The 16,689-nt window shown below is 39.6% G+C and overlaps 1 protein-coding gene across 1 annotated transcript; it reads right to left on the bottom strand.

The window, feature by feature from the left end:
• Nucleotides 1-557: 557 nt before the first annotated feature.
• On the bottom strand, nt 558-15,802 carry adipor2 (adiponectin receptor 2; the record flags this gene model as incomplete). Its single annotated transcript, XM_061912854.1, has 7 exons — nt 558-1,220; nt 4,826-5,019; nt 5,092-5,279; nt 7,702-7,888; nt 9,056-9,227; nt 9,800-9,961; nt 15,632-15,802. Coding segments are annotated over 7 exons (1,203 nt in total), but the record flags the coding sequence as incomplete, so codon positions are not given.
• Nucleotides 15,803-16,689: the final 887 nt, after the last annotated feature.

Here is a 16,689-nt window from a genome sequence, read left to right as displayed (position 1 = left end):
TAAGTGTAAAATAACATGAGTAAAGGCAATAAGCTACTTAAGAGTATAAAAAAATGTTGAGTGGCATGTATCCCCACGTCATCACCTCATTGTTGGCTGCAGGTGTGTCCTACTACTGGATCCCTGTCAGGTATTTACTGGTGTGAAATCTACACAGAAATGTGACAACGGAAAATAAGACTTTTTTAAAAAAGCTTTTATTAGAACGATACAGCAGATGTAAAGGTCTCTGTCACTCCCATCAACAAAAAACCACATCCCAGTCATAATAAATTAACACAAAATCAATCAAATAAATTCCATGAGAAAATAAATCAGTATTTTTCATCAGAACAAAACATTTGTAAAAGTTCAGCAGTTTGTTGGTATCTTTTGATGGATTTATGTCTTCAGGTTTGGTTTAGTCAGACGCAATAAAAGAAAAAAAGACACATAAATGGGCAAATTAAGAAAATATTCCGAGCAATAAAATAAAGTTTTGGTTCCAAGCACAAAGCTGAGAAAAAAGTGACTCGTTAAATACTCTTCTTGCATAAATGAAATAACTGCAGCAACCCTTATCGTCACCAAAATATTGTTTATTCTTTTTTGTAATATATATTTTATACAAATCTAGAACCAAAATTTAGAAATCTTATTTACATGGAAAAGTAGATTTTTTTTAATTTTATTTCAAAGTGACTATGAAACCCCTCCACCCCATAATATTCACAATGGTAAAAGATATTCAAGTATATTCTCTGTTTTTTCCCCCCAAATATGAATGCTCTCAGACGTGAATTAGAAAACTGCATCCAAACTAACAAAAATGTCCAGTTTTAATAGAAAAATGCAATAGAAATCTTAAACATGTCCAAAATGTGTGGTTATTGTAGGTCAAGTTGTGAGCTAGTTGAGAAGTGTTTTGAAGTAGGAGCAACGTCTGCAAAAAGCAGACAAGGTTCAAAAACGGGAACCTTTTCCTGTCAGTTTGGAATAAGCACCCCCTGTCAGGCCAACTTGGACACAACAAGCCACTTTAGTGGGTGTGCGTTGTTAGAAAGAAGCGCTGCTCCCTGTAGTAAGTAAGGTACAAGTGAACTGTGTGCGAGTTAGAGCATGCCGTCCTCGGTGCAGCCTGCTCCAGCTGTGTAGCGAAACTCCTGCAGGTTGCAGACACCGTGGAAGTGAACAAAAGCACCGGCCAGCACCAAGATGTGGAACAGCTGATGAGAGTGAAACTATGGAACACGGAGAAAAGAAAAAAAGATGTCCGTCATCAAAACAATATTTAAGCATCAATATTATTCATATTGGATAAAGAAATTACTAGTTTCCAGTAGGTTGTTTTAACCGTTGGAAAAAATATTACAAAAGCTACTGATGAGATATTGAAATCTTATTCGTTTATTGTACTCACGTTGTATACACGTTGCATGTGACACACATACATCCATGAGATTATTGTCATTATTGCTCCAAATAGAGTATAATATTGATGTGCTTTATATCCACATACATATTTGTCAATTATTAAATGAGGTAAAAACAAAACAAAAAAACTTCCATCCATCCATCCATTTTCTACCGCTTATTCCCTTTCGGGGTCGCGGGGGGCGCTGGGGCCTATCTCAGCTACAATCGGGCGGAAGGCGGGGTACACCCTGGACAAGTCGCCACCTCCTCGTAGGGCCAACACAGATAGACAGACAACATTCATACACATTCACACACTAGGGCCAATTTTAGTGTTGCCAATCAACCTATCCCCAGGTGCATGTCTTTGGAAGTGGGAGGAAGCCGGAGTACCGGGAGGGAACCCACGCATTCACGGGGAGAACATGCAAACTCCACACAGAAAGATCCCGAGCCTGGATTTGAACCCAGGACTGCAGGACCTTCGTATTGTGAGGCAGACGCAAAAAAAACTTCAATTTCTTAATTGTCATTTTACAATCATTTACTTTTAAAGTAAAATTATAAACTTATGAATACATTTTATGGACACGGTATAAAAGAGTGTACATTTGATTATATGACAAATTCAAGTAATATTTTTATATATTTTTATTAGGGCGCTCAAAGTAAACACCATAATTTGCAGTCAACGGTATTTCCTTAAACAGCACCATTTTTTTTTTTTTGAAACACCATACCCGTGTGCAGGTGCTCTGTGTGTGTGTGTGTGTGTGTGTGTGTGTGTGTGTGTGTGTGTGTGTGTGTGTGTGTGTGTGTGTGTGTCTATTTTGTATTGAGATGTTTAAAAAAACAAAATATTTTATAGACAAATGTTTGCATTAGTCCCACATGGATAATATTAAACACTTGAAAGGATCTGTCTAAGACAGGGGTCCCCAACCTTTTTTGCACCACAGACCGATTTAATGTAGGCATTATTTTCAGGGACCAGCTTTCCACTTGTGTCAGATAAAAACAGCAAAAATAAGTGCATGAAAAGTACAGCTCACTCTAACCCTGAATTAGTGGGAGCACTGGGCTTGCTTCTTTGCAATGAGATGCAGATGGAAATCAGCCTTCGGCTACAATCAATCATATTTTTATGTTTGTTAATGTGCATTGTATCATGTCACAAAGATAACAAATGGCAACTTCCTATGAAGAGTTTTATTGTACATCTATAAATAAGCTTATGGGTGTGTCTAGTGGGACAACCAAAAGTTAAGTTGGAGAAAATGAAGTCGTTTCTAAATTATTTAATGTTTTCTCTGCAGCCCGGTAGCAAATGTACGGGTGGGGACCACTGGTCTGAGGCACACTTATTAAACGTGAGAACATTCTTATATGTATCTGAAATTAATTGCAATTAAATACGAGTTGACTACGGGCAATGCAATTGATTGGGATTACATTTGTAAAGTGTTTGCCAGCCCAACATTTTATTCAAAAGCTTTTGTACATTCTTCTTTTTGTATTACTATGTGTTGGTTCGAAATCGCAAAACAAAACCTATTTTTTATTCATTTCTAATATGTTTTCAGTGTTTTTTTTAACTTTAGCTCTTGATGTTTTTTTAAATATGTACATTATATTTAAATGAATTTGTCATTAAAAACAGTATTAATTTTAAACGGGATAATTTCTCCCCCAAAACGAATTTTTCTTTTCCAAAATGTAATATACAGTACAGCGGTGGCTCTCAAACATTTTTGAGCAAGTACCACCTCAGAAAATACTTGGTTTTCTCCAAGTACCACCATAATGACCACCATTTAAAGGCCTACTGAAACCCACTACTACCAACCACGCAGTCTGATAGTTTATATATCAATGATGAAATATTAACATTGCAACACATGCCAATACGGCCGGGTTAGTTTACTAAATTGCAATTTTAAATTTCCCGGGAGTTTCGTCCTGGAAACGTCGTGTAATGATGACGTGTACGCGTGACGTCACGGGTTTTTAGGAAGTATGAGCGCTGCACACACACACAGCTAAAAGTCGTCTGCTTTAACGGCATAATTACACAGTATTTTGGAGATCTGTGTTGCTGAATCTTTTGCAATTTGTTCAATTAATATTGGAGAAGTCACAATAAAAAGATGGAGTTGGGAAGCTTTAGCCTTTAGCCACACAAACACACGGTGATTCCTTGTTTAAAATTCCTGGAGGTGAAACATTACTATGGATCAGAGCTGTCAAGCGAACATGAATCAAGACGGAATGTCAACCAGCAGGTTTCGGTGAGAAAATTGTGGTTAAAAAGTCGCTTATCGGAGAAAAGCTGAGCTTGTGCCGTCCATGGAGTTGCCGTCGACTCCCCTGAGACACTGCGCGTCAACACACCCGTGGAGACACACCTCCGACTATCAGGTACTATTTAACTCACTGAAACACTAGCAACACAATAGAAAGATAAGGGATTTCCCAGAAATATCCTAGTAAAAGTGTTTAAAAACATCGGAATACGTCCCAATGCTATCACGTTTTTTTAATTTATTTTAACTCGTTTTTCCCCCCCCGTTTTTTTTTCTAGTCCGTCGCTATTGATATCCTCAAACAAGAATCTTTCATCCTCGCTCAAATTAATGGGGAAGTTGTCGTTTTCTCCATCCGAATAGCACTTTTTGTTGGAGGCTCCCATTAAAACAATGTGAATATGTGAGGAGCCATCACACGTGTGACGTCATCGTCTGTGACTTCCGGTAGAGGCAGGGCTTTTCTCTTAGCACCGAAAGTTGCGAACTTTATCGTGGATGTTCTCTACTAAATCCTTTCAGCAAAAATATGGTTATATCGCAAAATGATCAAGTATGACAGATAGAATGGACCTGCTATCCCCATTTAAATAAGAAAATCTCATTTCAGTAGGCCTTTAAATTCCGTAGCACAGTAGGTATGAACAAGGTAAAAGTATATTTAATATTTTTGGCCACTGTAACATTACACACAGTTTGAACAACAACCCTGTTTGAATATAGGAAAATAAAACACTGTACTTTCATCTAGTGATTTTTCTTTTGCTTACCACAATATGGAACCTGTGTACAACTAGTGGTACACATACCACAGTTTGAGAAACCCAGTAAAGTATTACTTTTAAATGGGAGTTACTATTTTTACAAATGTAAATGTACAGTATTTGTTTTTAATGACTGTGAAATTTTTTTTCAACATTGGATTTATATTTGTGTATTTTCTACATTTATGCACATTTGTAGAACAATATTTGTTAAATGCTAAGGAATGAAGAGCACAAGCTGGAATCAACAGTGCCCTCTGCTGGTTGCAGTGGATTAGGACACCTGATTTGACCCAATGTGCTTGAAGATACTAAAAGTGTAACATGACCAAGTATCGAATAAAAAAAAAAATAGAGACCTACCCAGATGTCACACTTGCCGGGGAAGAACCTCTCTGGGATGCGAGCGGCGTACAAGCAGGCTCCTGTGATGTAGAGCGTGGCCATGAGGAAGAGCCAGCCGATCTGTCCGATGGCGGTGGCCTTAATGAGACCCTCGCTGATCACAAAGTGAAGGGTGGGCACCACGCCGCTCAGACCCAGACCCACGAACACACCTGAGGGGAAGAAGCGGCGGATGAACAACACGCTGACGGAGCGCAGAGGGCGCAGCACGAGGGAGACCACACCTGCTCGGACTCCTCGGTACTGCGGCGTGGCGAAGAAGTCGCACTGAGACACGGTGATGGCGGCCAGTCCCAGCACGCACACCACCATCAGGTAGATGAAGCAAGGCTGAGGGGAGCAGTAGAAGGAGTAGTAGAGCCACGGCACAAAGGATCCCATGATCAGGAAGGCGATGCCGCTGTAGTCCAACCTGCACACCACAAAATATCGATGGTCACAAGTAAAACTAGCGTTTCTGCCTGAAAGGATTCTTCACTCATCATCTCAAAGCAACGTTTGTAAGTTTCACAATTTGACTAAAACTATTTATACTTACTAAATCGTCCAATGTTAAAGTTAAAATGCCAATGATTGTCACACACACACACACACTAAGTGTGGCGAAATTACCCCTCTGCATTTGACCCATCACCCTTCATCACCCCCTGGGAGGTGAGGAGAGCAGTGAGCAGCAGCAATGGCCATGCCCGGGAATCATTTTTGGTGATTTAAACCCCAATTCCAACTCTTGATGCTGAGTGCCAAGCAGGGAGGCATTGGGTCCCATTTGTATAGTCTTTGGTATGACTCAGCCAGGGTTTGAACTCACAACCTATCAATCTCAGGGCGGACAATCAAACCTCTAGGTCAGTGGTTCTCAAATGGGGTACGCGTACCCCTGCGGGTACCTGACATACCGTATGCCAAGGGGTAAGGGACGGCGTGGCGCAGTGGGAGCGTGGCCGTGGGCAACCCGAGGGTCACTGGTTCAAATCCCACCTAGAACCAACCTCGTCACGTCCGTTGTGTCCTGAGCAAGACACTTAACCCTTGCTCCTGATGGGTGCTGGTTGGCGCCTTGCATGGCAGCTCCCTCCATCAGTGTGTGAATGTGTGTGTGAATGGGTAAATGTGGAAGTAGTGTCAAAGCGCTTTGAGTACCTTGAAGGTAGAAAAGCGCTATACAAGTACAACCCATTTATTTATTTATTTATTTAAGTGGGATTTTTAAAAAAAAATCTAAAAATAGCAACAATTCAAAAATCCTTTATAAATATATCTATTGAATAATACTTCCACAAAATATGAATGTAAGTTCATAAACTGAAAAGAAATGCACCAATGCAATATTCAGTTTCAACAGCTAGATTTCTTTGTGAAAATGTTCCATAAATATTGATAGTAAAGATATCTTTTTTTGTGAAGAAATGTTTAGAATTAAATTGATGAATCCAGATGGATCTCTATTACAATCCCCAAAGAGGGCACTTTAAGTTGATGATTACTTCTATGTGTAGAAATCTTTATTTATAATTGAATCACTTGTTTATTTTTCGACAAATTTGTTATTTTTATATCTTTTTTTCCAAGTAGTTCAAGAAAGACCACTACAAATGAGCAATATTTTGCACTGTTATACAATTTAATAAATCAGAAACTGATGACATTTTACTTCTGTATCTCTTTCTTTCAACCAAAAATGCGTTGCTCTGATTAGGGGGTACTTGAATTAAAAACATTTTCACAGGGGGTACATCACTGAAAAAAGGTTGAGAACCACTGCACTAGGCCACTGAGTAGGCTGAGATAAGCTCCAGCGTCCCCCCGCGACCCCAAAAGGGACAAGCGGTAGGAAATGGACGGGCAATTACTTTAACTTGGGGGGGGGGCAAATTTAGAAAAAACAGTATGTCTAGGGCCCGGTATATTTGATTTGTAGGAAAACTAATGCAAAACCTTACAACGACTGATTGAATGCTAAAAACATCGTGACACACCGCCTTACAAAACAGAATGGAATTTACATTTTTTTTACTAAATGTGTGATGTCTGTAGGAGAGTTTTCATGCACTTTTCTCCGTGCTATTGCAATGTAATGAAGCTAGAGCTAGCGTCATAAGCATTCGCTAAAAGGTTAACATGTCTATGAGTGTGTTTGTTAGTATTGTTAACTTACAATGGCATTTTTTAAAAATTGTTTCAGTGCTGCATATTCACCAAAACATCACTGTGGAGTTATTGAGTCTCTTTAGCTGATTGGAGAGCTACTGTAGCTTCCGCAGATTGTCGGTCCATGACGATGACTTCTGTTTTGTTTGATCAGCCATTTTACTGCCGTGTTACAGACACCGTTGGGAAACAATTAAGGTATGTAAATAAACATTTACAATTCACAACGTATATATCTGTGGCTTATAGTCCGGTGCGACAAATATATTTAAAAAAAAATGTTCTCCTGAAATGTAAAGGGTGCGGCTTATATCCCGTTGCGCTCTGAGATCGGTAGGTTGAGAGTTCAAATCCTGGCCGAGTCTTACCAAAGACTATGAAAATGGGACCCATTACCTCCCTGTTTGGCACTCAGCATTAAAAGGTTGGAATTGGGGGTTAAATCACCATAAAATGATTCCCGGGCGCAGCACTGCTGCTGCCCACTGCTCCCCTCACCTCCCAGGGGGTGATCAAAGGTGATGGGTCAAATGCAGAGAATAATTTCGCCACATCTAGTATGTGTGTGACAATCATTGGTACTTTAACTTTTAACTTTAACCGTAGTGCGGAAAACACAGTGAATTTACATGATTTCTTTATGGGGAAAGTGTAACAATATATGATGTGCGTGTGTTGCCTACTTGGAGAAGACTCTGGACACGCCCTCTGAGTGGCAGTAGACTGTGTGAAAGAGCCAGGAGAAGGAGAGGCAGAGGATGGCGCCCAGGAAGAACATTCCGATGGCCACCTTCTCCTGGACAGGCGCAACAAAGGACATGTTGGGTCGGAACATGTACATCATGCCCAGGCAGAGGAAGAACAGGCAGCCTGGAGAGTTGGGGGAAAAACATTATTAAAAAGGTGACCAGCGGGTGGCATCAACAGTTTATTGTCGGGAGGGGATCCAAAGGAGTGTTTTTCTTTTAGAAGAATGAATGAAGGTGACATCATTCAATTAGGGTTGTCCCGATCCGATATTTGGATCGGATCGGCCGCCGATATTTGCCAAAAAATGCGCATTGGTAAGGCATGGGGAAAATGCCGATCTAGATCCAATTTTTAAAAAAAACTCCGGTCCGTGTTTTCCAACACACTGATTTAAATAATACATTCCACTCTTCTGCTACTGCCTAAACTCTGTTCCGCATTTTCCAGAACACCTTCAAAACATCCACAGGTCTGCGTTCTAACCGTTCAGACGGCCGTGTGAATTAAAAGTTACGGTAAAAATGTCAGCTGTGTGGGATTATTTTATCCTACAAAACAAAAAAGATGAAGAGGTGGAGTGCAAAACATGCCACAATAAAGTCAAGCGTGGTGGTAAAGTTGTAAGACATTTTAATGACTCTTGCGAGTAAGAGACTTTTTAGCACTCATCATAGATGAACACAGGAGCAGGCTGACACCTGAGCATCTTGAAGTGCTCGTCTTTGTTAGAAAGAATCTCCCCATTATGCTTGGACTTCAATTGTTTGCCCCCCCTGACTGGGGCAAACAATTGAAGGGAGTGTGTAGATACATATATATATATATATTCTTTTTTAAGTTTACACTTGTTCAAGAGCAAGTATTGATGCTGAGTTATAGACATTTTATCCCAGTCAGGTTTTTTTGTGTGCTTTGCTTTTTTTAATGTTTACAGCATTATTTGCACTTTATACTGTTCACTTTTTTACTGTTTAATGATGCAATTTCTGTTTGTCATGTATAATTTTTGATATTTTGTGTTTATCCTTGAATACCAACTATTGTGTATTATTCAAACTCACCTAATTCTAGTGGCTAAGGCTAGTTGTTATCAAGAGTACTAAAATCCTTTTCAGCATGAATCTGACAACTAAGTAGGCTAAATAACTTTAAACTTTAATACATGCTCAGATAGGCCAGTATCGGTATCGGATCGGAAGTGCAAAAACAATATCGGTATCGGATCGGAAGTGCAAAAACCTGGATCGGGACATCCCTACATTCAATCGAATTAAATAAGTGTGTCACCTAGCAGGTGTGTCCAGATGTTGCCCGTCTCTGTGTGGATCCTGAAGATGCTCCTGAAGCAGGCGCGGAAAGAAGGCATGGGGGGTCTGTGGCCATGGAGCAGGAAGTCGTTGTCCTTCAACCAATCAGGGAGCACGTCGTGAGGAATGACACGCCAACGACCTTCCCACACCTGGCAAGGAGAAAGGATGGTTACTTTTTCTCGGTGGTTACTTAGTACGCTCATAAATGATGAATACAGTACAAAAAGAAAAAGTACTGGGGGGGAAAAAAATGCTGATACATTGGGGGTGTGGTTCGAAGTCGGCCGCCACTACACTGTGGAAGAATGATGTTACTTTCCTTTTTTTTTAGGTAAACTTTTCGCCCTTTATTATGTCCCAAAGCATGAGGAAGACACTTAGGGCAGTGCACCAAAGTATAGTGAACATTGTATGTATTTATTTTATCATCATTAACATATTTATTGTTATTTGTAAAGTGAAATGCGGTGATCATCGTGAAGGATGAAGATGGTATACTTGGACATGTGAGAGGATCAACAGTGTCGTGGTCTCATTAGTCACACTTCTTCCACCCAATATGCACTTTTTAATTATGGTTTGAATTCATCCTTGTATGTAATTGTTCTATTAGTGTACTTACTGCATAAGGTGTGTTCATGTAGTTATGAAATTATTACTTCCAACAATACTCCAGTACTGTACTTCTGCACTGTAAGTGATATAAAGTGCAAGTGTTGACCTTGTGTACAAACTCCTCCATCTTTTCCATGGCGTGGTGAGCTTGCAGTAGCGGCGTCATGCCCATGAAGCCTTCGTCGCTGCTGCTCTTCTCGCCTTGGTCGTCCTCGCCCGCCTCTCCTCCTTTGTCGTCCTCCTGCATTTTCGTCTTCTCGTCGCACGTCTGAAAAACCCAAACTCGAGCTGGTGAACAAAAGACCCCAAGTCCCACTTGTGGCATTCATCTGCATTCTTCCAAGGTGCATTCATGGACACAGTTAGTGTGATTTGAGTGACAATGAGAGCCTGGCAACTAATCTCGCGTGTTAAAGAATGCGTGTAATGGAGGTCCAGATGTGAATAAGTGGTTGAGATCAAAGGACAAACATTGAGAACATCTTGGATTGGATGATCTTTCTGAGCATGCCGACAATGTGCTGTATGATGGCTCTCAGCTGACCTGACTGAAATCTGATGACTTGACAACTTCAAACGGGACATCTGAGTAAATGCAATGGCTCCTGGGAAAAGTGAAATGTGCTTAATTCACACACATGTGTGCAGATGCAAAACAATTTTCTTTAGCTAAACTCAGACAAAACTGAAATCTTTGTTGGTGGCCCACAGAAACAAAGAGCAACTATTATTAGTCACCTTGAAAACCTCACCTTGAAACCTAATAATCAGGTTAGAAATCTATGAGTAATAAGTGACTCAGACTTGAACATTAACAGTCACATTAAGTCAATAACATCAGCAGCTTTTTACCACCTAAAACATTGCTAAAATCTAATGTATAGCATCTAAATCCGATTTACAAAGACTAATCAATGCATTTGTTTCCAGCAGGTTAGACCACTATAATGGCCTTATCACTGGGCTGTCTAAACAAGCTGTCAGTATCTGCAGTACATGCAGAATGCTGCTGCTCGAGTCCCGACAGGAACCAGGAAATATGACGATATTAGTGCAGAACGGTCACTGCACTGGCTTCCTGTTGCTCAAAGGACTTTAAAACAGCTCTGCTTGTGTACAAGTCTTTTCACGGTCTTGTGCCAAAGTACATATCTGACATGTTAGAACCATATGAACTGTCTCTAACCTTGAGAACCTCAGGGAGGTGCCCAGAGTCAGGACCAAATTTGGTAAGGCTGCGTTTTTGTTTTATGCTCTTCAAATCTGCAAGTTTTCCTGAAACTGTGAGATAGGCCTCAACGTTTGCAATGTTCAAATCCAGGCTGAAAACACTTATTTATTTGAGCATATGACTACTGATGGTATTTGAACTACACAATGATTTAAATAAGAATTATGATTGTTTTTATGATTATATTTTACGATTTTAATTTGAATCAGGATTATTGTATTTTTATTTTTGCATTCTCGTAATTTTATGTAAAGCACTTGAATTGCCTGTGTACGAATGTTGCTCCATAAAAATAACTTGTCTTGCAATTTATAGTGCATGTCACATGCACATGAGGCGTAAATTTTATATTATGGAATCAAATATCGCTAGTGTTTGTAGTCTAGTATGTGATCGCATTCCTCTCGGGAGGCTGTCGATGTCCCAGCCCTCCATGTGTAAAGCAGTGGCCTTCTGAAATCCCTGACAAACTTGCGCAATAACACTGCTTCTTCTTGTTTTCTCTTGGAATTCCTTTGCAACGCCTGGAGGTCATTTTTGCATGTGTGGAACTGGAACTTGAACAGGCTTGATGTCACATTTGACACGCTGCAAAGATCTCACGCTCTGAGGGTCAATTCTACGGTTATGCAACAAGAAAAGTAGCATTATCCGCAGTTACAACCGCATCTTAAGGGCAACATTTTTGATATGCCAGCATCTGCACAAATGTTAGATGTTCTGAATGAAAGGCTATTAGCAGAGGAAGTCAGCCCAAGTTCGCATGGTGCCATGAGCTCGATTAATTATTTTCAACATCAAGGGTGTGAAGGTTGAAAAACCATCCCCAAACAGAGGAGGTGGTCTGCGACACCATCTATCTCCCACAAACAACACTGTCCTTTTAACCATTCCTAAAACACTCTGAAATTAAGCGTCCAACAAAAACAAGAGTTAGAAACATTGTGGTCACAGAAGGTGACCAGGATGCCATTTGGCCCATTTTTTTTTACAACTGAATGGAATGCTAACTTGGGGTATTCCAACTATTTTGGACTGTTAGTCGTCGATCCACAGCGATATTTCTACCACACAATACCACAAAGCTAACAAGGTGAAATGACACTTTAACGACAGTTGTTGGCTTTGACAGTAGGATTGCGCGTTGCAACAAAACAGTTGTTTTTACACAATACGGCAAAACCATCCTTGCGCAGGCACACCCTTCTGTTTTTTTTTTATTTGGGGTTTTGGCACCAGCAATCTAAGTCTATGAGCATGATTTGATGACGCCTCTTGAGGTATTGGCACCAGCTGCTAGGCTAGATCCGACCAATCTAAGTCCATGAGGTGAAAGGTCTTCTAAGACAGGGGTCGGCAACCAAAAATGTTGAAAGAGCCATATTGGACCAAAAATACAAAAACAAATCTGTCTGGAGCCGCAAAAAATTAAAAGCCATATTACATACAGATAATGTGTCATGAGATATAAATATAATTATGAGGACTTAAAGAAAACTAAATGAGCTCAAAGATAGCTGCTACAAATAAGGTATAATGATGCAATATGTACATACAGCTAGCCTAAATAGCATGTTAGCATCGATTGGCTTACAGTCATGCAGTGACCAAATATGTCTGATTAGCACACTCCACATAAGTCAATAACATGAACAAAACTCACCTATGTGCATTCATGCACAACGTTATAAGTTTGGTGAACAAAAGAAGTGGAATAAATCACGCCTGAGAAAGTCGTAAAAAGTTGTACATGTAAACAAACTAGGGTGAGTTCAACAACCGGCAAAATTAGTGGGACAAAACGGCACTCGCCAAATACTCGAATCAGTGAAGCATGTTTAATATAAACAGTGTGCTTTATAGAAATTAGGGTGGTTTGTGTCATGTTTGTCCTCCTACAGAACCAAATTAAAACAAAAAATATGTTTTTTTCCTCTCATCATTTCCATTTTTCAAATATTTTTGAAAAAGCTCCAGAGAGCCACTAGGGCGGCACTAAAGAGCCGCATGTGGCTGCGGAGCCGCGGGTTGCTGACCCCTGTCCTAAGACAAACCAAACATTCCATTTGGGGCGGTATAGCTCGGTTGGTAGAGTGGTCGTGCCAGCAACTTGAGGGTTGCAGGTTCGATTCCCGCTTGTGCCATCCTAGTTACTGCCGTTGTGTCCTTGGGCAAGACACTTTACCCACCTGCTCCCAGTGCCACCCACACTGGTTTAAATGTAACTTAGATATTGGGTTTCACTATGTAAAGCGCTTTGAGTCACTTGAGAAAAAGCGCTATATAAATATAATTCACTAATTCACATTTGCGACCGATTGAATGCCCTGAGACGTGTATCATAAGTTTTTACCAAGATTGGTTTCTACATACATACTTTATTTAACTACGATATGCTGATGGTTATTTTCACCCTACAAGTCACACATAAACCATTGTAGGAAAACCTTCTGTCTCAACATAAACAAGAGGAGGGTGTGTTACAGGGGACCACTTGCACCAATCAAAGTCCAGAGCGAGGCAAGAAGAAAAAAGAAAAAGGAGGGAAGAAGTCACCCTTGTACACACATAGACTAACATGTGACTCACACATGCTCTACTTGGTGGCGACCACCATAACAATAACAACAAGTAGCTGGTGTCTTACAGCATAATAAGAAAACTGGTATCATTGAAAGATTTAAATTTTACACCATTACCATAATCTATTTCTTTAAATGTGCTTAAAAAAAAGGGGGAAAATTGCTCTTAATCCTAAAGCAACATGTGAGAGTTTTTAGTCGAGGGGGATTCAGTTAGGACTCAGGGGCTACAATGCAATTAGGAACTGATTATTTATACATCTATAATTATTATATTGTTTATTATTATTATATTATATGTTAATATTGTATATTATATATTAAAATATTACTAAATATATTACATTTATCAATCAAAAATATGTCTTAAAGACACCTACTTTGGCTCCTGATGTATGCATCATTGCCATTTTTTTTAGTGTACATAGCATAATATATACATTTACATATTTATACACATAAACATATATATATACCAGTGGTTCTAAACCTGGGTTCGTTCGGTGAGTCAGCCTCAGGGGTTCGGCGGAGCCTCCGCTGCGGAGGTCAAGAAGACACAACCGACTCATTGTGTAAATAAAAACTTATCTCTAACGGCGTATTATGGATACCCCCTAACAATGTTCCCTCTAATGTTCCATCTGATTTGCAGGTGTATAATTAGTTGTAAGTTCATGCACTGTGTTGGTTTTGTTCTTTGAACAAGCTGATGTTCACGCACGGTTAATTGTATGTTCCAGTAAAAAAAACATACAACTTTGTCTTAAATTTGAAAAAAAGAAAAATATTTTTCACTAAAGAAGGGTTTGATGAATGCTCATATGAAACTGGTGGGGTTCGGTACCTCCAAAAAGGTTAAGAACAACAGATATATAAATACACATACATACACATATATAATATATACAAAAATATATATATTGTAATGGTATAATGATAAACCGCTGTATAATTCCAGACAGTTAGTAATACTGTTTAAATTTGTAATAACCAAAAAAACGTCCATTATTGATGCATTTTAGGCCTTCGGCGACGACACAGACTTTGCTTTGAAAACACTGGTGGAATGTTACAAAAGGTTTGATCAGGTGAAATTAGTCAAACAGAGAAACATTGTAGGTGTTATCAACTCTAAACTATTTCTGTTATCGACTCTAAACTATTTGTTATTGACGGCCTTGTATTGGAGATTTTATTACACATTTGACATGTAAGCACATTTGAAAACATACTTGTGTTTTTGATGATATCAGACGATAGCAATATCAGATAGGTACACCACTAGTACTAATGTACTACATTGTGGCTTTTACTGAAGTTCCAGCCTTACAGATGTCATATTTTTTGTAATAGGCACTCGCATGTCATATCATCCACGGATGTCCAAACTTTTTCCATTAAATTAAAGGATACAGGGAGGTGAAAATTACTGTACATACATAAAACAAATTATAGCTTTGTGTTATCATCAGTTGTTAGTATTAACCTTTACCCGTTTCACTTTTGTTTTTAGACAAAAAAAATGTAATCTAAGAAATACAAATAAAGATGATACCATTTATCAAAAAAACCCTAAAGTGCGTTCACAAACAGTAAAAACTTCAAAAAGCTATCCTGCAAGGCGTTAAGACAGACGGTCTCTGTTGACAGGAGCGCTCAGGTGTCCGCACGTGTTGTGTTACAGCAGGTAAAAAAGCACTTCACATAAACACAGTGTAGGCTGCACACGGCCGCTATTGTGTTGCAGCTCAATGGCGGCATATGGTAACGCTGGCAGAGCGGCAGCTTTGTGTGAATACATAAAGACCACGCAAGAGTTGTCTAGCACATGTAGCAGATTAGCTTCATGGGACGACACACAATAAGGTTCCGAGAGTATATATAGAATTCGATAAATAGATAGTACTTTAGTGATTTCTTCTGGAGAGTTCCCTCAGGAAAATTAAAACTAGGACTTGACGCTAGATTTGAAGCTAAAATGCGCATCTCACTACAAGATCAGTACACTCTCTGATTGCATTCAATGCAAGATGTGCACTGCATCTTTCTGAGAACTTTTTCAAGTATTTTTTTGTACTGTCACGTTGTGCGTGTGTGTGTGTGTGTGTGTGTGTAAAAGACTCACCCCATCGTGTGAGTGGCACTGTGCGTCTGAAGAACCTGAAGAACCTGTGCTGCTATCTGTGCTGTGCTCAACAAGGCAAGAAGTTCTATGTCTCAGCACAAAGGCCAGGCCCGTGGGCCCATTCGCTTCTCCTTCGTCCAGCTTGAAAACGCTAGACTGAACCCAGCCAGGTCAAAGTGGTGGACTGCAGTGAGAACGTCACTCAGAGCTTGATGAGGTGGAGCTGGAAAGACAGGAAGAAACAAGATAATACCAACAATAAAGTAGGGATGTGCCGATCGATCGGCCACTATGCATGAAAAAGAATGTCATCGCCATTGAAGATTAATGCCGATCACCAACCCAGACATTGTTATTACACTCCTGGCTTACAAGATAACTGCTAATTGTGCATCTTTATACACAGTGGAGCCATTCCTCTAAGTTAATAATAACCACCTCCATTGCGGAAAATGAATTGCATTTCTTACTATCTTAAATACAGTGGGGCAAAAAAGTATTTAGTCAGCCACAGATTGTGCAAGTTCTCCCACTTAAAATGATGACAGAGGTCTGTAATTTTCATCATAGGTACACTTCAACTGTGAGAGACAGAATGTGGAAAAAAAATCCATAAATTCACATTGTAGGAATTTTAAAGAATTTATTTGTAAATTATGGTGGAAAATAAGTATTCGGTCAACCATTCAAAGCTCTCACTGATGGAAGGAGGTTTTGGCTCAAAATCTCACGATACATGGCCCCATTCATTCTTTCCTTAACACGGATCAATCGTCCTGTCCCCTTAGCAGAAAAACAGCCCCAAAGCATGATGTTTCCTTCCCCATGCTTCACAGTAGGTGTGGTGTTCTTGGGATGCAACTCAGTATTTTTCTTCCTCCAAACACGACGAGTTGAGTTTATACCAAAATGGATACATGGATGATACAGCAGAGGATTGGGAGAATGTCATGTGGTCAAATGAAACCAAAATAGAACATATATTTCATATGATGAGATAAGTAAGATTATTTTGAGAATGAAATAATGGATGGATTAAATAAATTCTGAATGTTTAT

Source organism: Nerophis ophidion, linkage group LG10 (genome assembly GCF_033978795.1).
Source record: "Nerophis ophidion isolate RoL-2023_Sa linkage group LG10, RoL_Noph_v1.0, whole genome shotgun sequence".
Lineage (NCBI taxonomy): Eukaryota > Metazoa > Chordata > Actinopteri > Syngnathiformes > Syngnathidae > Nerophis > Nerophis ophidion.
Note: the sequence above shows the minus strand (reverse complement) of the source record. Positions and strands in the feature narration are given on the sequence as shown.